Source organism: Periophthalmus magnuspinnatus, chromosome 18 (assembly GCF_009829125.3).
Source record: "Periophthalmus magnuspinnatus isolate fPerMag1 chromosome 18, fPerMag1.2.pri, whole genome shotgun sequence".
Classification (NCBI taxonomy): domain Eukaryota; kingdom Metazoa; phylum Chordata; class Actinopteri; order Gobiiformes; family Gobiidae; genus Periophthalmus; species Periophthalmus magnuspinnatus.
The window spans coordinates 28,119,563-28,145,113 of NC_047143.1; the positions used below are offsets into that span (position 1 = coordinate 28,119,563).

General features: G+C 46.4%; 1 protein-coding gene across 1 annotated transcript; it reads right to left on the minus strand.

Moving 5' to 3' along the window:
* Positions 1-126: 126 nt before the first annotated feature.
* LOC117386405 (astrocytic phosphoprotein PEA-15) lies at positions 127-23,442 on the minus strand. Its single transcript, XM_033983761.2, has 4 exons — positions 23,205-23,442; positions 1,815-1,989; positions 778-933; positions 127-603 (listed from the first exon to the last, which is right to left on the minus strand). Exons 2-4 carry the CDS (start codon positions 1,984-1,986, stop codon positions 539-541), a joined length of 393 nt encoding a protein of 130 aa, XP_033839652.1. The 5' UTR covers positions 1,987-1,989; positions 23,205-23,442; the 3' UTR covers positions 127-538.
* Positions 23,443-25,551: the final 2,109 nt, after the last annotated feature.

Below are 25,551 nucleotides of genomic sequence, written 5' to 3' on the forward strand. Positions count from 1 at the left end.
TCTTCTGCAAATAATGTTGTTTTAAGGCCAAATATGTCGTTTTGAGATTTTTTGTTTATCAAAAAATCTCAAAACGAATTTGTAAATGTTTTTTTAATTCAGTGTATCCAGGAATGTACTGAAGATTTTTTTAACATTAAGGGCCAAGGTAATTTTAACATAACACAAAAGTAAATCTGACTAAAATCAGGTGAAATCGTGTCCGTTTCCAAACCAAATGTTCAAATTTTGAACATATGAAATTTGAGTTTTCGTGGCCTAAAGACTTAAAAAATACATTTTTCTACTCAAACTCCTTCCCTCTCGTCAAACATCATTGGTCCATTCATAAGTCCTGTCCCGCCACAGTCTGACAGAAGTAAAGATGACATCACATTGCTACGATCCGATTGGCTGCGAGGGTTAGTGCAGGGTCAAAGTTGAGAGGACGAGCGGGCGATGGATGGCGAGTGCTGATTGGTTGATTGGTTGGAGGAGTGTACGAAGTAGAAATATCAAGGTGCAAAGATTTGGGGGAAAAAGAGGCGGGGCCGAGGGCTCAGACTTTTTTAGGAGGCGGAGCCAGTTTGATGATCTCATCTTCAGACGGTTGGCGGATGATGTCTGAAAATAAAACACAGTGATTAGACGAGCAGTGATGTGTCAGAACTATATATATATATGTATATATATATATATATATATATATATATATACATATATATGTAATGAGCCTGGAGACATGTCTTGAACCCATAACCTGCCCGCTCCAGGGCGCCTAACCTCGCACAGCTTTACCTTTGTATTTCTTGGCCGAGGGGATACGTGTGAGTTTGGTGTCGATTTCTTCGTCCTCAGAGATCTTCAGGACGGTGGTGCGATACTCGATGACCCTCGTGAGGAGGTCGGGCCGTCGGGAGATCTCAAAGATGTGCTCGATGTAGGAAAGATTGTCTGGAACATGGAGGACAAACACGGAGGACAAACACGGAGGACAAACACGGAGGACAAACATGGAGGACAAACACGGAGGACAAACACGGAGGACAAACACGGAGGACAAACATGGAGGACAAACACGGAGGACAAACATGGAGGACAAACACGGAGGACAAACATGGAGGACAAACACGGAGGACAAACATGGAGGACAAACACGGAGGACAAACATGGAGGACAAACACGGAGGACAAACACGGAGGACAAACATGGAGGACAAACACGGAGGACAAACACGGAGGACAAACATGGAGGACAGTATCAGCGTCTGTGACGGTCAGTTACATAAGACCCAAGTGTGGGGCAGAGTGTACAGTGTATATTCCTCGTTCTGTCGGGTTCTCCTCATAAACGTGTTTATAATGGATTAATTACATATGAAATTATAAACACATCAAATGTTTGGACACGGCGTCTGTGTCGGATACAAAAATAAGACGTGTGGAGTAAAGAAAAAAGTTAAATAACTATTTAATATTTAGTTAATATTTGATATTTTTATTAATAAAGTGGAGGGCGGAGACTCTGAGGATATTAAATATAATATTCAGTGGAGTTATTTAACTTTTCTCTTTACTACATAACTCCATATATCTTATATATTTTTATCGTATACTTCATATATTTCATGTCTTCGGCATGTATGAAGTGTAGAAAGTAGTAAAAAGAAAAAAACACTGGTGAGTGGTGATGTATGTATGTCTATGGCCTGATCTTGTGCGCAGTTGTCATGTATGTGTGTGGTGTGTGTGGTGCATGCGTGTCTATGGCCTGACCTTGTGCGCAGTTGTCGTGTGTGTGTGGTGTGTGTGGTGCATGCGTGTCTATGGCCTGACCTTGTGCGAGCTTGTCGTTCTTCTCCAGGTAGCTGAACCACTCTTTGGAGGAGGTGATGTTGTTGCTGTGTTCTTCGGGGATGTCCTCTTTACACGCACACTTCAGCTGCTCCAGGTCCTCGTTGGTGATGTTCTCAGACAGGTCACTGAGCAGAGAGCTGTACTCCGCCATCGTCTGGACACAACAGGAACTACAGTCACGCGCTTTTTGATTGTGAGACCTGCTGAAAAGGCTGAGGTTTATTTTAACATTTAACATTTCTAAACAGGTACTTTAATACTTTTACTTAAGTAGATTTTTTCATGTGATACTTTTACTTGAGTATTTTTTTTGCCTTGAGATCTGTACTTTTACTTCAGAAAAATGAAGTACTTCTTTCGACACAAGCGTACGCCAAAGTTCTCTGCAATGTTCCTCGGATTCAAATCCAAACATAATAAAATGTAAATGCAGTGAGTCTCCAAAATAAACACTTCTGCAGGTGCAAACATGGACCACAGGGGGCAGCAGCAGCACGGCCCCGTCCTGTGATGTCACCGTTATCGTAGCTCGATGCTAACGGCCCCAGGGACCAAATCCAAACGTGACCTGTTTGTGCAAACTGAGGCCCCGCGGCTCCAGCTTCATAAATTTGACCAAAAAGACGATGTTTTTTTGAGACAATACGACACACGATACATCTGATAGTCCACGCTCCGCCCCAGAACCGACGATAGAACCAACGACAGAGCTGACAGAACCAACGATAGAACCAACAGAACCGAAGATAGAACCAACGACAGAGCTGACAGAACCAACGACAGAACCAACGACAGAACAAACAGAACCAACGACAGAACCACCGATAGAACCAACGACAGAACAAACAGAACCAACGATAGAACTAACGACAGAACCAACGACAGAACAAACAGAACCAACGACAGAACCACCGATAGAACCAACGACAGAACAAACAGAACCAACGATAGAACTAACGACAGAACCAACGACAGAACAAACAGAACCAACGATAGAACTAACGGCAGAGCCAACAGAACCAACGGCAGAGCCGACAGAACCAACGATAGAACCAACAGAACCGACGACAGAACCAACGACAGAACTAACGACAGAGCCAACAGAACCAACGACAGAACCATCGACAGAACCAGAGTAAATATATTTACTTCTCGTTTCATTGTTGCAGGGCGGCAGAGCGGGCCGGGCCTCGTCTCGCTGCACAAACTGTTCTGTTAATCTCCCTCCTACAGACGCTGCATTTGGCAACGGGAGAAGAGAGCAAAGCATGCTGGGAAACTGGCACGCGTCTCGTCTGCCTCTGATCCCTTTGGTCTAGTGGCAGTTAAACACAGAAATGAGAAGTGCCATCGAGCTCCGTGTGACCTACATATACCGAGGTGCAGTTACAGGCAGCGGCCGCCAGGGGGAGTCCCCCGTCTGCGGCGCCGTGTCCAAGTGAAGCTTTTGTTTTGTGTTTGACCTATTTTTGGAGAAATGAGTGGGTGGAATTTATAACTTCTCTAGTGATGGGGCTTTTTTGGATCCGTTCATTTGAAAGAGCCGCTCAAAAGACTTTTACTATTTATTTATACGACAGAAGCCAACGTGAGAACTCATTTATCTACAAACTAATCCCAGAGACTGAGACGTGTTTAAAATGAGATGTGTAATAATAATAAATGAGATGTGTAATAATAATAAAATGAGATGTGTAATAATAATAAAATGAGATGTGTAATAATAATAAAATGAGATGTGTAATAATAAAATGAGATGTGTAATAATAATAAAATGAGATGTGTAATAATAATAAAATGAGATGTGTAATAATAATAAAATGAGATGTGTGATAATAATAAAATGAGATGTGTGATAATAATAAAATGAGATGTGTGATAATAATAATCTGTTTTCTGCTCCGGTTCTGATTCTTGTGTTGGTTTAACATTAATCACTGTATAAGTCCACACAAGATACAAAGATGAGATCTGGGTCTATCTGCTCATGGGTTTAAGTCTGTGAATGTACGGCCTTAAATCACTACGGAGACAAGCAGGTAACACCGTACAGGTCAGATCTGTGGAGAGGCGCTCCGACAAGAGTGTATTTTCATGGGTTTGTGAACATTTGAGCAGGTGAGTAAATACACGATAAATACGGTTAATACTGTGGGACATTCCAAAGCAGTAACATCTCCATGGAGACAGACAGGTCACCGTGGAACTTTCCACCAGAAGTTGCCTAGTGCACCTTTAAACTTTACAAACAGTGAAGCGAAGAAGTAAATCGAGCACTCGCTCCACGAGACTCGAAACGGCTCCGCAAGACTCAAAACGCACAGACACACACAGACAGAGACACACAGAGACACAGACACACACAGACACACCCCGACACACGCACAGACACACACACACAGAGACACAGACACACACACATTCACACACACTCACACACTCCAGCTCCTTACACACTACACACACAAGTGCATATTATACACAACATTCTGTTTACATAAGTCTGCACTGCTCTGACCTCTGACCTCTGACCTCTGTCGCTCGTCACACACACACCTGGAGTTGTGTTTTGTTTCATTCTCACATGTTTCACACACAAACCCTTTTTCTCTCAAACTGAAAACACTCTGTTCCACCTTGTGATGTCATCAGGTGATACAGGAAGTGCTCCACTGTGTTTTTAAACTCAGTGGAGCAGTTAACTCAAAACTACCACTTGATGACATCACAAGGTGGAACAGAGCGTTTTGAGCTTTGAAGATGTAGACAGACACCCCCCCCCCTCCTCTCTCTCCTCCTCCTCCTCTCTCTCCCCCTCTCCTCCTCCTCTCTCTCCTCCTCCTCCTTCTCCTCCTTTCTCTCCCCGCCTCCCCCTCTCTCCCCTCTCTCTCCTCCTCTCTCTCTCCTCCTCCTCTCTCCCCTCCTCCTCCTCTCTCCTCCCCCTCTCCTCCTCTCTCCTCCTCCCCCTCCTCTCTCCCTCCTCCTCTCTCCCCCTCTTCCCCCTCTCCTCCTCTCTCGTCCTCTCTCTCCCCTTCTCCTCCTCTCTCCTCCCCCTCTCCTCCTCTCTCCCCTCCTCCCTCTCTCCTTCCTCTCACCTCCCTCCCCTCCTCCCTCTCTCCCCTTCTCCCTCTCTCCCCTCCTCCCCCTCTCCTCCTCTCTCCCCTCCTCCCTCTCTCCCCCTCTCTCTCCCCTCCTCCTCCTCTCTCTCTCCTCCTCCTCTCTCTCCTCTCTCCTCCTCCCCCCTCCTCCTCCTCTCTCTCTCCTCCTCCTCTCTCTCTCCTCCTCCTCTCTCTCCCCCTCTCCTCCTCCTCTCTCCCCCACTCCTCCTCCTCTCTCACCCTCTCCTCCTCTCTCTCTCCTCCTCCTCCTCTCTCCTCCGCTCTCTTCTCTCTGGTCTGACGGTGACAGTGCAGGTTTTACACAGAGGCTCATTCTCACAAACAGAATACAGCCTCTGTCAGAGAAAGAGAGAGAAGAGAAGAGAGAGGAAAGAGAGAAAGAGGGAGAGAGGAGAGAGAGAGGGAGGGAGAGAGAACAGGGGGATGGGGAGTATCAGATCTGAACATTAAGATGGAGCCAATCGTCAATAAAACTGTGATTCATTTTTGTCATCCTGATAGTTCAGATGATGTCATCAGTATTCACTGGTGTGACGCTAACTGGAGGCACTGCTCTGTCTGACGCTCTGTTAGACTTTAATCTGAGTTTTAACACAATCTGACCATAAAGACCTGACTCGTCTGAACTACTGAACGTTTAAGTACATTTTTGTATTTTTTCTTGAGTTTTCATCTGTTTGTGGGCATTGTGTCTCCATGGTAACTGCTAAACATTCCGCCTAAGATATACATGCAGAACACCCCCAGGGTGACGTCACTACCCACCATTAACTTGACCACAAAAATAAATAAATAAATAACTTCACCACAGAACACAATTTTTTTATAAAAACAAAATTAAGGTTTTTTCCTTATGTGCCACAAACACACACAAACACACACATACACACAAACACACACATACACACAAACACACACATACACACAAACACACACATATACAAACACACGTACACACACACACCACAGTTACCACTGTCCAGAGCCAAAACCTATTTATCCTTCAGCCCAAGGCGTTTCCATGGACACCGGCCTTTGGAGGCAGTTACCACGGAGACGGACCACAGACCCCCCACATCACCAGTCGACTGAAACAATACAAGACCCTATAGACACGATCTGTGCACAACCGAGGGGCCGCGCTGGACCAGTCTGCAGGCGAATGGAAATAAAGGAGCACTGTGTAACTTTTCTGATGGAGGACTGGCCACCTGCTTGTCTCCATGGAGATAGATAAGATGTACCTGTTTTTTACTGAAAAACAGAAGTGCAGTTTGCAGTGTCTAAGGTTATTCCTCTTTAAACATACTAATTATTCACAGTGATGAGTTTATAAGTGCTTTTCAACAACTAGCATGCTGACAGCACACTTCCTGGCTCACGGATGATTCAAAAGTTTTATTATTTGATGCAAACAGCACAGAGCTGCGTCTACAACAAAAAGTGAATTTGACTTCCATGAAGATGAAGTCTGTGGTTTAGTGTGTACAGACCTCTGTGTGCACGGGCCTCTGTGTGCACGGGCCTCTGTGTGCACGGGCCGCTGTGTGCACGGGCCTCTGTGTGCACGGGCCGCTGTGTGCACGGGCCGCTGTGTGCACGGCCGCTGTGTGCACGGCCGCTGTGTGCACGGGCCTCTGTGTGCACGGGCCTCTGTGTGCACGGGCCTCTGTGTGCACGGGCCTCTGTGTGCACGGGCCTCTGTGTGCACGGGCCGCTGTGTGCACGGGCCTCTGTGTGCACGGGCCGCTGTGTGCACGGGCCGCTGTGTGCACGGCCGCTGTGTGCACGGCCGCTGTGTGCACGGGCCTCTGTGTGCACGGGCCTCTGTGTGCACGGCCGCTGTGTGCACGGCCGCTGTGTGCACGGGCCTCTGTGTGCACGGGCCTCTGTGTGCACGGGCCGCTGTGTGCACGGGCCTCTGTGTGCACGGGCCTCTGTGTGCACGGGCCGCTGCTTGAGCGACCTCGGGGACAGAAGGACCTGATTTGTCTGTTATTAATGTTCAGATCTTGATTTACAGACACAATAGTGAAATAAAAACCCCAGGATCATGTAGAGGGTTAATACGAACATTTAAGACCAGAATGAGTCTGAAGCAGCAGAGACAGAGAGAGGACAGAGAGGACAGAGAGAGACAGAGGGGACAGAGGGGACACAGAGAGGACACAGAGAGGACACAGTTTATACACAGGAAGAACTGGAGCCAGAGTCGATGGAGCAGGAAGTGCAACATGATCACTTCCTGTTTGAAGCGCGGCGGCTAGCAGGTTAGCTATGTCCATTTATATAAAAGTCTATTGTCTCTAAACAAACGAGTGACAGACGACCTTTGAGATATGACCTTTGTTGAGATGGCTGACCTCTGACCTCTCTTCACTGATCCACTCTCGCCTCAGCCCAACTCCATGTTATTAGTTATAATTGAACTGTAATGGTCCAGTTCATCTCCATGTTCTCCTCTTCACCACAAGAGGGCACTTTAACGCCCTGTGCACCTTTCTACAAAGTCTTACCCTGTACAGATCTATTACATAAGCAGGAGGAGAGGAGGAGAGGAGGAGGAGGAGGAGGAGAGGAGGAGAGGAGGAGAGGAGAGAAGGACTGAGTAAGGGAAAACAGCAGGTAAAAAGAGGAGAAAGAAAGGGAGGAGGGAAAACAGAGAAAGGAAGAGAAATAAGGAGGGTGAGGAGAGAGGAGGAGGAGAAAAGAAGGTCTGAGAAGACAAGGAAGGAGGGAAGAGAGGAGGAGAGAGGAGGAGAGAGGGAGCGCTAATCTGAGCAGCGTCACAGAATGTAGGTCAGTGCCCCATTTTCATCTGACAGACTCACTGAACCGGCTCTTCAACGACTCACTGAACCGGCTCTTCAACGACTCACTGAACCGGCTCTTCAACGACTCATTCAACGACTCACTGAACCGGCTCTTCAACGACTCACTGAACCGGCTCTTCAACGACTCATTCAACGACTCACTGAACCGGCTCTTCAACGACTCACTGAACCGGCTCTTCAACGACTCACTGAACCGGCTCTTCAACGACTCACTGAACCGGCTCTTCAACGACTCACTGAACCGGCTCTTCAATGACTCATTCAACGACTCACTGAACCGGCTCTTCAACGACTCACTGAACCGGCTCTTCAACGACTCACTGAACCGGCTCTTCAACGACTCACTGAACCGGCTCTTCAACGACTCACTGAACCGGCTCTTCAACGACTCACTGAACCGGCTCTTCAACGACTCATTCAACGACTCACTGAACCGGCTCTTCAACGACTCACTGAACCGGCTCTTCAACGACTCATTCAACGACTCACTGAACCGGCTCTTCAACGACTCACTGAACCGGCTCTTCAACGACTCACTGAACTGGCTCTTCAACGACTCACTGAACCGGCTCTTCAACGACTCACTGAACCGGCTCTTCAACGACTCATTCAACGACTCACTGAACCGGCTCTTCAACGACTCACTGAACCGGCTCTTCAACGACTCATTCAACGACTCACTGAACCGGCTCTTCAACGACTCACTGAACCGGCTCTTCAACGACTCACTGAACCGGCTCTTCAACGACTCACTGAACCGGCTCTTCAACGACTCACTGAACCGGCTCTTCAACGACTCATTCAACGACTCACTGAACCGGCTCTTCAACAACTCATATACACATACACACACACACAAACGCACACACATACACAGAGACAAACAGGAAGTGATCATGTTGCACTTCCTGCTCCATCGACTCTGGCTCCAGTTCTTCCTGTGTATAAACTGTGTCCTCTCTGTCCTCTCTGTCTCCCCTCTGTCCTCTCTCTGTCCTCTGTCCTCTCTCTGTCCTCTCTCTGTCTCTGCTGCTTCAGACTCATTCTGGTCTTAAATGTTCGTATTAACCCTCTACATGATCCTGGGGTTTTTATTTCACTATTGTGTCTGTAAATCAAGATATGAACATTAATAACAGACAAATCAGGTCCTTCTTTCCTGAGGTCGCTCCTGTGTGCGTTGGTCCCTGTGACTCTATAGTTTTGTGTACTCAGAGTTGTGTGTACTCAGAGTTGTGTGTACTCAGAGTTGTGTGTACTCAGAGTTGTGTGTACTGAATACTGATCCATCCGCCTTTTACTGCCACAAAACAGCGTGAAGGAAAGAGGTCAAAGGTCAACAGAGAGAGAGAGACTGGGAGGCGAAATGCAGCTCGCCAAAAGTGAACAGCCTAAGAAACGTGTGGGACTGTAGGTCTTTAGATTCTAGAATGTGATGATGTCATGCTCCAGATGGGGTCAGAGGTCACACACAGTTGTGTCGATTACATTCTACTTCAGCGTGAAATATCCAAAAGGTAAAAGCACAAACATTTTACCACATCATTTCTATTAGAGACTAGAGCCAAGAAATCAGTGTTACAACAACAACAACAGCAACAACAACAACAACAACAGTAACAACTACAAGAACTCACTGTGTTACAACAACAACAACAGCAACAACAACAACAACAGCAAAAACAACAACAACAACAGTAACAACAACAAGAACTCACTGTTACAACAGCAACAACAACAACAGTAACAACAACAAGAACTCACTGTGTTACAACAACAACAGTAACAACAAGAAATCACTGTATACAACAACAACAACAAATCACTGTGTTACAACAACAACAGTAACAACAACAAGAACTCACTGTGTTACAACAACAACAGTAACAACAAGAAATCACTGTATACAACAACAACAACAAATCACTGTGTTACAACAACAACAGTAACAACAACAAGAACTCACTGTTACAACAACAACAGCAACAACAGAAACAACAACAACAAATCACTGTGTTACAACAACAGCAACAACAAAAACAACAAGAACTCACTGTGTTACAACAACAGCAAAAACAACGACTGTAACAACAACAGCAGCAACAACAGCAAAAAAACAACATAACAGCAGCAGAAACAACAGTAACAACAGCAAAAACAACAACAGCAACAGCAGCAAAAACAACGACTGTACGGTACAGCGACCTCACAGCTCTGCGGTACAGCGACCTCACAGCTCTGTGCGGTACAGCGACCTCACAGCTCTGCGGTACAGCGACCTCACAGCTCTGCGGTACAGCGACCTCACAGCTCTGTGCGGTACAGCGACCTCACAGCTCTGTGCGGTACAGCGACCTCACAGCTATGTGCGGTACAGCGACCTCACAGCTATGTGCGGTACAGCGACCTCACAACTATGTGCGGTACAGCGACCTCACAGCTCTGTGCGGTACAGCGACCTCACAGCTCTGCGGTACAGCGACCTCACAGCTCTGCGGTACAGCGACCTCACAGCTCTGTGCGGTACAGCGACCTCACAGCTCTGTGCGGTACAGCGACCTCACAGCTCTGTGCGGTACAGCGACCTCACAGCTATGTGCGGTACAGCGACCTCACAGCTCTGTGCGGTACAGCGACCTCACAGCTCTGTGCGGTACAGCGACCTCACAGCTCTGTGCGGTACAGCGACCTCACAACTATGTGCGGTACAGCGACCTCACAGCTCTGTGCGGTACAGCGACCTCACAGCTCTGCGGTACAGCGACCTCACAGCTCTGTGCGGTACAGCGACCTCACAGCTATGTGCGGTACAGCGACCTCACAGCTCTGTGCGGTACAGCGACCTCACAGCTCTGCGGTACAGCGACCTCACAGCTCTGCGGTACAGCGACCTCACAGCTCTGTGCGGTACAGCGACCTCACAGCTCTGTGCGGTACAGCGACCTCACAGCTCTGTGCGGTACAGCGACCTCACAGCTATGTGCGGTACAGCGACCTCACAGCTCTGTGCGGTACAGCGACCTCACAGCTCTGTGCGGTACAGCGACCTCACAGCTCTGTGCGGTACAGCGACCTCACAACTATGTGCGGTACAGCGACCTCACAGCTCTGTGCGGTACAGCGACCTCACAGCTCTGCGGTACAGCGACCTCACAGCTCTGTGCGGTACAGCGACCTCACAGCTCTGTGCGGTACAGCGACCTCACAGCTCTGTGCGGTACAGCGACCTCACAGCTATGTGCGGTACAGCGACCTCAGCTCTGTGCGGTACAGCGACCTCACAGCTCTGTGCGGTACAGCGACCTCACAGCTCTGTGCGGTACAGCGACCTCACAACTATGTGCGGTACAGCGACCTCACAGCTCTGTGCGGTACAGCGACCTCACAGCTCTGCGGTACAGCGACCTCACAGCTCTGTGCGGTACAGCGACCTCACAGCTATGTGCGGTACAGCGACCTCACAGCTCTGTGCGGTACAGCGGCCTCACAGCTCTTGTCTTAAAAATATAAATGACTTCATTTGGGGAACATAATTACAATCGGCATCAGTCATGATAAACATCAGTCATTGTTTACTTCATATGCTAAAGCTAAAGCTAAAGCTACGTGCCACATGCCACACATTTCACTGTTACATCCACACAGATGGGTCTGCATGAATGGGTCAGTGATTTAAGCAGCTGCGGACAGAGGGAGGAAGAGAGGGAGGGAGGGAGGGAGGGAGGGAGGGAGGGAGGGAGGAAGAGAGGGAGGGAGGAAGAGAGGGAGGGAGGGAGGGAGGGAGGGAGGAAGAGAGGGAGGGAGGAAGAGAGGGAGGGAGGGAGGGAGGGAGGAAGAGAGGGAGAAAGGATAGACGACAGGGTAGAAAAGAGAGCGAGGGAGAGAATCTCAGAGGGAGGGACACTTGGTGGGCCGTGCTGATGTAAGAGGCCTGTGCTTCATGAGGCTGAGGGAGGAGCAGATGGTCTGAGCTCAAACATGGGCCAGATGTGGACCACATTCACCAAACTGGACCCATATTTAGAACACAGAACTCTTAAAGGGCCATATTACTCGACTCTCTGATCAGCTCACACACAGACCTGGAGCTGTGTTTTGTTTCATTCTCACATGTTTCACACACAAACCTGCAGATTTAGGCTGAGTTCTTCTCTCTGTTCCACCTTGTGATGTCATCAGGTGGCGACACAGGAGGTGCTCCACTGTGTTTTTAAACTCCACACACCTTCACTAGAATCATTTGGATAATTTCAGACCTGGAAGTCTAGTTCAATCTCTACAGAACTAAAGGTAAAAGGAGCTGTTAAATTGAAAACTACCACTTCATGACATCACAAGGAGGACAGAGCAGCAATGCTGTCAATGAAACTTGTTGCTGACGTCAGAAGAAAAAGGCACCTGATTGGTCTGTTAATATCTTGATTTATCATGGGGATCCTGACCCTCGTGGTCAGATTTTCACATATAGAGCCGAACACTGGGTGACATCACACTCCCTCAGTGCACTTCTTTATACAGTCTGTGATCTATACCTAAACTGATCAAAATATATTTTTTATCATTTTAATTCGTTTTTACATTGTTACATTATATAAATAAATATACACATATTAGCATCGACTTGCAGAGCATCATTTATCGATACTGCTATACTTTATATATTTTACAAAACAGTGGCATCGATGGTTAACAATTTGTTGAAACTTTACAATGGTCCTGAGCCACAGAGACAGGGATGAAGTAAAAAAATAAATAAATGTAAATTACAATTTGAGTCAGAGCGATCATCAAGTCACAAAGGCAGCAGTTATTTAGACAATAGAATGTTCTCTGCAAAGAACAAGAGACCTCAAAGATCCTGTGTTTCCTAGAAACATCTTGTCCCTGTAGTTTAGACTCTACAACATGTGAAACACATGGATCTAGCTTTATTTTATAAGTTCAGATTTCAGTCTCGTCTGACTGATAAAGTGTTTATAATGTCACACTCTGAACAAAATCCTATTTTTTAAACACAAATCACAATCGAAACATAAAACAAACATGGAGCACAGAGCAGGGTTTGAGATGCAAAACAGATCCTCAACATTACAACACGATTCTCTTCCTGACCCACATTTGGCTCTGAGCCCGTTTCCACAGCAACAGAATCTTACAAATATCTCCATGACAACAAGGAAAAGTCGACTCAAAAATAAGTTTAAAATAAAAGACAAAAATATTACAACAACTATCACTACCAGTGGTGGAAGGTAACAAAGTACAAGTAGTAAAGTACAGTACTTAAGTAGCATTTTTAAGTATCTGTATTTTAAGCACATTTTACAGTGTGTACTTTTTATTTTTACTTCAGTACATTTGAGGGCAGTATCTGTACTTTCTACTTCACTACATTTTTGAGCTGGACTGAAAAGTAAAAAGTACTTTTCATATGTTTTTTATGTTTTTTACCATGTTTGTGGAAACATCCTGACTAAAGTTTAAGTTTGTTTCTGTGACCAAAATATGAATCATTTAAAACAACATCACTACATTTACCAAGAACAAATTAACAACACAAAATGCTTTTACATTTTACTCTTTAAAAACTTTTTTAAATTAGTAATTTAATACTTTTTTAAAGTTTTTTCATGGGATACGTTACTTTTACTTACAGATAACTTTTTTACCTCTGTATCTGTACTTTTACTAAAGTGACAATATTGAGTATTTTATCACTGACCACTACAACGACATCACTACAACGACATCACTACAACATCACTACAACGACATCACTACAACGACATCACTACAACGACATCACTACAACGACATCACTACAACGACATCACTACTACATCACTACTACATCACTACAACATCACTACAACGACATCACTACTACATCACTACTACATCACTACAACATCACTACAACTACATCACTACAACTACATCACTACAACTACATCACTACAACATCACTACAACTACATCACTACAACGACATCACTACAACATCACTACAACATCACTACAACATCACTACTACATCACTACAACATCACTACTACATCACTACAACATCACTACAACTACATCACTACAACATCACTACAACATCACTACAACATCACTACAACATCACTACAACGACATCACTACAACGACATCACTACAACATCACTACAACATCACTACAACGACATCACTACTACATCACTACAACATCACTACAACTACATCACTACAACTACATCACTACAACTACATCACTACAACGACATCACTACAACATCACTACAACATCACTACAACATCACTACAACATCACTACAACATCACTACTACATCACTACAACATCACTACAACGACATCACTACTACATCACTACTACATCACTACAACATCACTACAACTACATCACTACAACTACATCACTACAACTACATCACTACAACGACATCACTACAACATCACTACAACATCACTACAACATCACTACAACATCACTACTACATCACTACAACATCACTACAACTACATCACTACAACATCACTACAACGACATCACTACAACGACATCACTACAACATCACTACAACGACATCACTACAACAGCACTACAACATCACTACAACAGCACTACAACATCACTACAACATCACTACTACATCACTACAACTACATCACTACAACATCACTACTACATCACTACAACTACATCACTACAACTACATCACTACAACGACATCACTACAACGACATCACTACAACATCACTACTACATCACTACAATACACAGAGTGAGAGACGCCATCGAGAGCTCAGAGATCAGTGAAGAAGAAAACACAGGAGGCGAGGGGGGAGGGGCTTCAGGCTTCATTAATGTTTGGACTATGGATAAAAATATCTATGAAGGAGAGAGGGAGAGAAAGAAAGAGAAGAGAGGAGAGCAGGAGGAAAGAGGTGAGAAAGCAACCCTGTCTCCCTCCTCCCTCTCTTTCTCCCTCCTCCCTCTCTCTCTCCCTCGCTCCCTCCTCTCTCGCTCCCTCCTCCCTCTCTCCCTCTCTCGGGTCAGGTGACACACTCGGGTCACATGGTAAACACATGAATGCTTTGGTTCACTCATTCACATTCTCATTTATTTTTGACTAAAAGGTTACACAGTGGGTCTTTAAAAGTGCATTAGGCTACAGCATATGCATTAGGATGGGGGTCCTCTGCTCGCCATGGAGACATTGATGCTTTGTCTAGAATGTTCCGTTTCCACGTAGACTTTAGAGAGACATGATTTTACATGAATTTACACAATTGGGCTTCAAGGAGGTCCTCACCACAGCCGGAGGAGGAGGACCTCACCACAGCCGGAGGAGGAGGACCTCACCACAGCCGGAGGAGGAGGACCTCACCACAGCCGGAGGAGGAGGACCTCACCACAGCCGGAGGAGGAGGACCTCACCACAGCTGTCCATTGTCTGTCTGTTGTCATAGCGATAGCAGCAGAACAGTCTGAACTTGTGAACACTGCTACACGCCCACAGCCTCGCCACACAGCCCCCGCCCACACAGCTCCGCCCACACAGCTCCGCCCACACAGCTCCGCCCACACAGCCGTCATCATCGGCATCGTGGGCCGTGGTGTTTTGGTATATTTTATATTAAAATGTTTGACAGTGCTTTTGTTGCAGAGAAAGGAAACTTATCCATGAAATAGATTTGATCTATTCAGTTTTGATTAAAACTGTATTTCATTCTAATGTTCGAATATTCACTGAACTAAACTCTAAACACGTCTCTGCATTGCAAGAACCAACCACCTGAGGAACCAACGAAGTGAAGAAACAACCACCTGAGGAACCAACGAAGTGAAGAAACAACCACCTGAGGAACCAACGAAGTGAAGAAACAACCACCTGAGGAACCAAACACCTGAAGAACCAAACACCTGAGGAACCAAACACCTGAAGAACCAACTACCTGAGGAACCAAACACCTGAGGAACCAAACACCTGAGGAACCAACGAAGTGAAGAACCAAACACCTGAAAAAAACAACCACCTGAGGAACCAAACACCTGAAGAACCAAACACCTGAGGAACCAAACACCTGAGGAACCAAACACCTGAGGAAACAACAAAGTGAAGAACCAACCACCTGAAGAACCAACGAAGTGAAGGAACCTACAGAAGAAGAGAGGAGGAGAGAAAAGGAGCCACACTCCTGCACTGAGCTCAGTTTTAGAACGACATAAGCAGACGGTCACACCAGACGACAGGAAAGACATGACTCTTCACTTGTTAGAGGAGAAGTGTGAGAGAGAACGCAGAGAAGGAGAGCGGAGGAGAGAAAATGAGAGAGAGGAAAGAGAGCAGACGTTCACTGGTTTACCTCGTCTGTGTCACTGATACGGGAGCAGCAGATTACACTGCGGTGGGAGAATACTTTTAAAGGTATTTATCAACAGAATCCTGTAGTAAAATGTGTTTTGTAAAGTATTCAGACACATGAACCAATCAGAGTATCTCAGACAGAAAATATTCAAGAAAGGTTCTGACGGGGACTTTTTTAGTATCGATATCTGCGGAAAATGATGATCTAGTTTAAGTCGTAGAATTCACTCTGAAATCTTTGTCCATCTTGATTTTTTCAGATCTGAGTCCAGCGTCACGGAGGAGCTCGTGACAGACGGACAAACAGTTGGTCGGCCTCAAGTCTAATTTAGAAAAAGATGAAAAACATGAGTGAATCACCAGCCCCAGTGTCTCACAGCACCTCACTGCTCCCTCCCACCTCTCCACAGCGCCCCCTGCTGCCCCCTGGAGAGTGCACAGTCTGGTCTGCTCCTCTGCCACTTGAGTCACAATCAAAAACAACAAAAGTGCCCCCTGTAGACCCTGTAGATCCTGTAGACCCTGTAGACCCTGTAGATCCTGTAGACCCTGTAGACCCTGTAGCCCCTGTAGATCCTGTAGACCCTGTAGACCCTGTAGATCCTGTAGACCCTGTAGACCCTGTAGCCCCTGTAGATCCTGTAGACCCTGTAGACCCTGTAGATCCTGTAGACCCTGTAGACCCTGTAGACCCTGTAGACCCCCTGTAGACCCTGTAGACCCTGTAGACCCCCTGTAGACCCTGTAGACCCTGTAGATCCTGTAGACCCTGTAGATCCTGTAGACCCTGTAGACCCTGTAGATCCTGTAGACCCTGTAGCCCCTGTAGATCCTGTAGACCCTGTAGCCCCTGTAGATCCTGTAGACCCTGTAGCCCCTGTAGACCCTGTAGCCCCTGTAGATCCTGTAGATCCTGTAGACCCTGTAGATCCTGTAGACCCCCTGTAGACCCTGTAGACCCTGTAGACCCCCTGTAGACCCTGTAGACCCCCTGTAGACCCTGTAGACCCTGTAGACCCTGTAGATCCTGTAGACCCTGTAGACCCTGTAGATCCTGTAGACCCTGTAGATCCTGTAGATCCTGTAGACCCTGTAGACCCTGTAGACCCTGTAGATCCTGTAGACCCTGTAGATCCTGTAGATCCTGTAGACCCCCTGTAGACCCTGTAGACCCTGTAGATCCTGTAGACCCTGTAGACCCTGTAGACCCCTGTAGCAAAAAAATCACTAGACCAAACAGGTGTGTTAGTGTCCAGCAGCAATCTGACCACATCTGACCACATCTGACCACAACTGACCACAACTGACCACATCTGACCACAACTGACCACATCTGACCACAACTGACCACATCTGACCACAACTGACCACAACTGACCACATCTGACCACAACTGACCACATCTGACCACAACTGACCACAACTGACCACAACTGACCACATCTGACCACAACTGAAGAAGCAATCTGACCAGAAGGTCAGTGATAAAAAGGGCTGTGAGTTTTTAAATGACATCATTTGGGGAAAATAATCGGCCCAAAAAACATGGGCCCAAAAAACATGGGCCCAAAAAACATGGGCCCAAAAAACATGGGCCCAAAAAACATGGGCCCAAAAAACATGGGCCATCAGTGGTTCTGGTTCTAAAGATTCATCCTGGAACATCTTTAAAACAGAGAGAGACAAATCCATCGACTGAATCTGTTCTTCAGACTCGTGCACGTGAGACACTGTGGCCCTGTATAAACAGCAGGGACAGACGTGGACATGGACAGACGTGGACAGACGTGGACACGGACAGACGTGGACACGGACAGACATGGACATGGACATACATATATATATGAACACACACACAATAACAATTATAACAATATAATCATAATAATATATAGGTCTGTAATGGACAGTCTGTAATGGGACAGTCTGTAATGGACAGTCTGTAATGGGACAGTCTGTTGTAATGGGACAGTCTGTAATGGGACAGTCTGTAATGGGACAGTCTGTTGTAATGGGACAGTCTGTAATGGGACAGTCTGTAATGGGACAGTCTGTAATGGGACAGTCTGTAATGGGACAGTCTGAAATGGGACAGTCTGTAATGGGACAGTCTGTAATGGGACAGTCTGAAATGGGACAGTCTGTTGTAATGGGACAGTCTGTAATGGGACAGTCTGTAATGGGACAGTCTGAAATGGGACAGTCTGTTGTAATGGGACAGTCTGTAATGGGACAGTCTGTAATGGGACAGTCTGTAATGGGACAGTCTGTATAAAGACGTCTCATCGAGGCTCGTGGATCTAGGGGCCCCAGAGTCTGAGGGGACAGCGGCTCTATGCCGAGCTCCTCCTGTGTGTCCTGTTACTGTCTCTTTGACATGTTTATCGCAGTATTTGTCTGTAGTATTTGTTGTTGTATTTGTCTGTAGTATTTGTCTGTAGTATTTGTCTGTAGTATTCCTCTGTAGTATTTGTCTGTAGTATTTGTCTGTAGTATTTGTCTGTAGTATTTGTCTGTAGTATTTGTCTGTAGTATTCCTCTGTAGTATTTGTCTGTAGTATTTGTCTGTAGTATTTGTCTGTAGTATTTCTCTGTAGTATTTGTCTGTAGTATTCCGTCTGTAGTATTCCTCTGTAGTATTTGTCTGTAGTATTCCTCTGTAGTATTTGTCTGTAGTATTTCTCTGTAGTATTTGTCTGTAGTATTTCTCTGTAGTATTCCTCTGTAGTATTCCTCTGTAGTATTCCTCTGTAGTATTTGTCTGTAGTATTTCTCTGTAGTATTTGTCTGTAGTATTTCTCTGTAGTATTTGTCTGTAGTATTCGTCTGTAGTATTCCTCTGTCTTATTGATGGTTTGTCACAGGTCAAAGTGTCTGTCCGGCTCCTGGACGTGTGTCTGTTGTGTTTTGTGTGTGTCTGTTGTGTTTTGTGTGTGTCTGTTGTGTTTTGTGTGTGTCTGTTGTGTTTTGTGTGTGTCTGTTGTGTTTTGTGTGTGTCTGTTGTGTTTTGTGTGTGTCTGTTGTGTTTTGTGTGTGTCTGTTGTGTTTTGTGTGTGTCTGTTGTGTTTTGTGTGTCTGTTGTGTTTTGTGTGTGTCTGTTGTGTTTTGTGTGTGTCTATTGTGTTTTGTGTGTGTCTGTTGTGTTTTGTGTGTGTCTATTGTGTTTTGTGTGTGTCTATTGTGTTTTGTGTGTGTCTGTTGTGTTTTGTGTGTGTCTGTTGTGTTTTGTGTGTGTCTGTTGTGTTTTGTGTGTCTGTTGTGTTTTGTGTGTGTCTGTTGTGTTTTGTGTGTGTCTATTGTGTTTTGTGTGTGTCTGTTGTGTTTTGTGTGTGTCTGTTGTGTTTTGTGTGTGTTGTGTTTTGTGTGTGTTGTGTTTTGTGTGTGTCTGTTGTGTTTTGTGTGTGTCTGTTGTGTTTTGTGTGTGTCTGTTGTGTTTTGTGTGTCTGTTGTGTTTTGTGTGTGTCTGTTGTGTTTTGTGTGTGTCTGTTGTGTTTTGTGTGTGTCTGTTGTGTTTTGTGTGTGTCTGTTGTGTTTTGTGTGTGTCTGTTGTGTTTTGTGTGTGTCTGTTGTGTTTTGTGTGTGTCTGTTGTGTTTTGTGTGTGTCTGTTGTGTTTTGTGTGTGTCTGTTGTGTTTTGTGTGTGTCTGTTGTGTTTTGTGTGTCTGTTGTGTTTTGTGTGTGTCTGTTGTGTTTTGTGTGTGTCTATTGTGTTTTGTGTGTGTCTGTTGTGTTTTGTGTGTGTCTATTGTGTTTTGTGTGTGTCTGTTGTGTTTTGTGTGTGTCTGTTGTGTTTTGTGTGTGTCTGTTGTGTTTTGTGTGTCTGTTGTGTTTTGTGTGTGTCTGTTGTGTTTTGTGTGTGTCTGTTGTGTTTTGTGTGTGTCTATTGTGTTTTGTGTGTGTCTGTTGTGTTTTGTGTGTGTCTGTTGTGTTTTGTGTGTGTTGTGTTTTGTGTGTGTTGTGTTTTGTGTGTGTTGTGTTTTGTGTGTGTCTGTTGTGTTTTGTGTGTGTCTGTTGTGTTTTGTGTGTCTGTTGTGTTTTGTGTGTGTCTGTTGTGTTTTGTGTGTGTCTGTTGTGTTTTGTGTGTGTCTGTTGTGTTTTGTGTGTGTCTGTTGTGTTTTGTGTGTCTGTTGTGTTTTGTGTGTGTCTGTTGTGTTTTGTGTGTGTCTGTTGTGTTTTGTGTGTGTCTGTTGTGTTTTGTGTGTGTCTGTTGTGTTTTGTGTGTCTGTTGTGTTTTGTGTGTGTCTGTTGTGTTTTGTGTGTGTCTGTTGTGTTTTGTGTGTGTCTGTTGTGTTTTGTGTGTGTCTGTTGTGTTTTGTGTGTGTCTGTTGTGTTTTGTGTGTGTCTGTTGTGTTTTGTGTGTGTCTGATGTGTTTTGTGTGTGTCTGTTGTGTTTTGTGTGTGTTGTGTTTTGTGTGTGTCTGTTGTGTTTTGTGTGTGTTGTGTTTTGTGTGTGTCTGTTGTGTTTTGTGTGTGTCTGTTGTGTTTTGTGTGTTACACAAACATGTCTCTCTCTTATGTAACAGTGACACGGAGCTTTGTTTATGATGCTGTTTCGTGAGCAGCAGGCGTGAAACTGAGAGCTTGTGTTTTGATCGCCGCTTCGTTTAAACGCAGAGCTCCGTTTGAACGTCGGCCCTGCCAACGACAGACCGCCAGCGTTCCCTTGGCGACGAGCAAAGACAACACTGCGCCGGCTCCGGCCAAACGAGAACTGAGCCAGAGCAGAGAGAGGAGCTGCTTCTCTCCATCAGCCCCTCTGTCCTCCTCAGTGTCACAAAACAAACATTTAAACTTGACTTTTGACACTAAGGGACAGACTTGATTCTCGATACCGATTCCGATACCACGATGATAAAAACGGTTTAGACAGAACAGAACATCTGTGATGTTCCACATAAATGTTAGAACTTTGTTTTCTCCATGTGTCTTATATCTGTGTAATCCTCAGTCGCTGCTCCGCCCCCTCCCCCTCTCTCCGCACCAGACGGACGTCCCGTCGGTCCCCGATGACCGTCCCCGTCCCGTCGGTCCCCGATGACCGTCCCCGTCCCGTCGGTCCCCGATGACCGTCCCCATCCCGTCGGTCCCTGATGACCGTCCCCGCCCCGTCGGTTCTGGCCGACCGTCCGTTGGTTCCAGCTCCTTTGTCTGACCTGAGCAGACGCCGCAGGGCTGGTCTGGAGCACGATGTTTATCAAAAACTGAAAACTGAAAATATGAAAATATACAGGACAAACTGACCTTTGAACGGAACAAACGGAACGAACGGAACAAATGGAACGAACGGAACGAACGGACGTGTTCTGACCTCGACCAAACATTCGCAGGTATCAGTCTGTGACTTTTCAAGCAACTAATTTATCTCTTATTCGAAAAAAAAAAACATTTATACAAACGTCTAACCCCGTTTAGATCTGTACAAACATGTCAGTGTGTCAGATGCCCTCCCTGTGTGTGTCAGATGCCCTCCCTGTGTGTGTCAGATGCCCTCCCTGTGTGTGTCAGATGCCCTCCCTGTGTGTGTCAGATGCCCTGCCTTGAACAGAATCAAAAATGGATTCACTTGAATTTCACATTTTTAATATTTATTTGTTAAACTTATTTCAGTTGTTCTTCTGTTCGTCCTTTACTCTTCTGTTCAGATGATAAATCTGAAATACTGACACCAAATATCGGCTCGATAATCGTTATCAGACCAATACAGGGTCTAAAAATCCCTCTAATATCACCATATTATAATATCGATACTGGAATCAATACTGGAGCCGACACGTCACCGGCTCCAGGGCCAGAAACGAACTTAATGAACTTAAACGTGTAACATTTGACCCTGAACAAACATGAACCAGTTTACGCCACGTTTGGCCTAAATGGATCTACATATGTGTTCTACATACGTGTTCTTGTACATGTTCTACATAGTGTTCTTGTACATGTTCTACATAGTGTTCTTGTACATGTTCTACATAGTGTTCTTGTACATGTTCTACATAGTGTTCTTGTACATGTTCTACATACGTGTTCTTGTACATGTTCTACATAGTGTTCTTGTACATGTTCTACATAGTGTTCTTGTACATGTTCTACATAGTGTTCTTGTACATGTTCTACATAGTGTTCTTGTACATGTTCTACATAGTGTTCTTGTACATGTTCTACATAGTGTTCTTGTACATGTTCTACATAGTGTTCTTGTACATGTTCTACATAGTGTTCTTGTACATGTTCTACATAGTGTTCTTGTACATGTTCTACATAGTGTTCTTGTACATGTTCTACATAGTGTTCTTGTACACATGAGTATTACATAAGTATATGTACTTTTTAAATGTGTCCAAATATAAAGGCGTCATGTGACTTCGATGTTTTTCTGTCTCTTTTTTGTCTAAAACAGCGACTTCATCTTTTTTCTGTCTCTTTTTTGCTCAAATCTCACGTCGAGTTTTTCTCTGAGAATAAAAACTGCACAAGTTCAAACTGAAAACAACAGGCCCGTTTCCTCCGCCCTTTGGCTCACACGGCTCCAGATCATTCATAAAAGACCCACCCTGTCCCACATCCGCTGGAGCCACGAGGCCAGAGCCACGAGGCTGTCACAGTGTGCTCAGCAGCGCCACATAACCACGAGCTGTTTGGTTTTAACTCAGGAAACATGTAAAGTGGACCCACAGAGGAGCTCAGTCTGAACTGGTCCTTAGTAAAGAAAAAACAACAAACACAGGCGTTTTTCAGCTGAGCAAAATCTGAGACGTGACAAAGACATGAGTCCTGTTTATGGAGCTGAGCGGCTCTTTATGGCTCACTCTTTATGGCTCACTCTTTATGGCTCACTCTTTGATTCTTTCGCTTTTTCCGGAGGAGCTACAGGGTTTTTGTGATGTCGCCCCTAAACGCGGCTCAAAACAAGACTCCAGCGAAACAGAACCGAGAATGAACTGAGGCTTTGGAAGAGCCAGAGTCCTGCAGCCTCGAGTCCTGCAGCCTCGAGTCCTGCAGGCTCGGGTCTTTCAGGCTCCAGCGGATGTGGCTCGTGGTACTGACCTCAGCCGCAGCTCGGTGCGTCGTAGCGGGGCTGTGAGTCTCCTCCTGCGGGCGCAGAGGGGCCTGGGGGAGGTCAAGCAACAGTCCGTTGGTGCGTGAGCCGCAATTCGTCCCTAAAAACGCCTCAGAGCTCGGTCCTGAGGCTCGGTTCTGTCGGTTCTGAGGCTCGGTCCTGAGGCTCGGTGTGGACGGTCTGCGGGATTTGGTGCGATGTGACGAGGACTGAGACGCGCAGAGGAAACGCCGCGAGAAGAGTCGTGATGATCCGAGCCGTGAATCTGAGGCCGGAGCCGTGGATCCGCCTTTCCGCCCTCTCTCTCCTCTCTCTCTCTCCCTCTGTCCTCTCTCCCTCTCTCTCTCCTCTCTCTCCTCTCTCCTCTCTCCTCTCTCTCTCTCCCTCTCTCTCTCTCCCTCTCGCTCTCCTCTCCCTCTCTCTCTCCCTCTCTCTTCTCTCTCTCCTCTCTCTCTTCCTCTCTCCCTCTCCTCTCTCTCTCCCTCTCTCCTCTCTCTCTCCCTCTCTCCCTCTCTCCTCTCTCTCTCCTCTCTCTCCTTTTTCTCCTCTCTCTCCTCTGTCTTATTTCTCTCTCTCCTCTCTCTCTCCTCCTCTTCTCTCTCTCTCTCTTCTCTTTCTCCTCCTCTCTCTCCTCCTGTTCTCTCCTCTTCTCTCTCTCCTCTCTCTCTCCTCCTGTTCTCTCCTCCTCTTCTCTCTCTCCTCTCTCTCTTCTCCTCTTCTCTCGTTCTCTTTTCTCTCCTGTTCTCTCCTCCTCTTCTCTCTCTCCTCTCTCTCTCCTCCTCTTCTCTCGCTCTCTTTTCTCTCTCTCCTGTTCTCTCCTCCTCTTCTCTCTCCTCTCTCTCTTCTCCTCTTCTCTCGTTCTCTTTTCTCTCCTGTTCTCTCCTCCTCTTCTCTCTGTCCTCTCTCTCTCTCCTCCTCTTCTCTCGCTCTCTTTTCTCTCTCTCCTGTTCTCTCCTCCTCTTCTCTCTCCTCTCCTGTTCTCTCCTCCTCTTCTCTCTCCTCTCTCTCTCTCCTCCTCTTCTCTCTCCTCTCCTGTTCTCTCCTCTTCTCTCTCTCCTCTCTCTCTCCTCCTGTTCTCTCCTCCTCTTCTCTCTCTCCTCTCTCTCTTCTCCTCTTCTCTCGTTCTCTTTTCTCTCCTGTTCTCTCCTCCTCTTCTCTCTCTCCTCTCTCTCTCTCCTCCTCTTCTCTCGCTCTCTTCTCTCTCCTCTCCTGTTCTCTCCTCCTCTTCTCTCTCTCCTCTCTCTCTCCTCCTCTTCTCTCGTTCTCTTTTCTCTCTCTCCTCCTGTTCTCTCCTCTTCACAGATCATCTATGGACACAAGTCTCTAACACAGTGCGGTCGACACGGCGTGTCTGGACTGTTGTTCTGTGATTGTTCTTCTGAGCTGGTCACAGTTTGTCCATAACAAACACAATATTCGAAGTCCATCAGTGCACGTGGCACCAGGACACTCCAGGTCAGAGGTCGATCGACTTTGTTGTCGTCTGACCTCCGGCCGTGTGTCTTGGACACTCGGGGGAAGAGAGGGGCAGAGCTGTAGAGCACCAGCTGGTGGTGAGTTCGATCCAGGAGGAGGAGGAAGGACAGACCTGGCAGGTCCAAGTGTCCTGTGAGGGTCTGTGGGAACGTCTGGAGCCCTCTGTCAGGGAGGTCTTCAACTCACACCTCCAGGAGAGCTTCTCCCTGATCCTGGGGGAGGCTGGGGACATGGACTCTGAGTGGACCATGTTCAAAGAGATTCAGGCAAACTGCCGACGCCTCAGGACGGAGAAGCAGAGCTTCACCAACACTGTTTACAGTGTGGAGAGCTGCTGACCTCCACTGGGGATGTTATCGGGCGGTGGACAGAATACTTTGAGGATCTCCTCAATCCACCCGTCACGTCTTCTGAGGAGGAAGCAGAGTTTGAGGACTCAAGGGTGGACTCGTCCATCACCCTGGCTGAAGTCACTGAGGTGGTTAAAGCTCCTCAGTGCAAGGCTCTGGGGGTGGACAAGAGCCGTCCTGAGCATCTTAAATCTCTGGATGTTGTGTGTCTTGGCTGACACGTCTCTGCAACATCGCGTGGCGGTCGGGGACAGGACCTGTGGACTGGCAGACCGGGGTGGTGGTCCCTCTGTATAAGAAGGGCGACCGGAGGGTGTGTTCCAATTACAGGGGAATCACACTCCTCAGCCTTCCCGGTAAGGTCTACTCCAGGGAGAGGAGAATCCGACCGATAGTCGAACCTCAGATTCAGGTGTGGTTTTTGTCCCGGTTGTGGAACACTGGACCGACTCTGGAGAAGGCATTCCACCGTGTCCCTCGTGGTGTCCTTTGGGGGGTGCTCTGGGAG

Coding starts and splice junctions, on each gene's coding strand:
- LOC117386405 (XM_033983761.2), bottom strand. CDS start 1,986: ATGGCGGAGTACAGCTCTCTGCTCAGTGACCTGTCTGAGAACATCACC. Junction 934..1,814: donor GAACGACAAGCTCGCACAAG/GTCAGGCCATAG, acceptor TCCATGTTCCAG/ACAATCTTTCCTACATCGAG. Junction 604..777: donor CTCGGCCAAGAAATACAAAG/GTAAAGCTGTGC, acceptor TTTTATTTTCAG/ACATCATCCGCCAACCGTCT.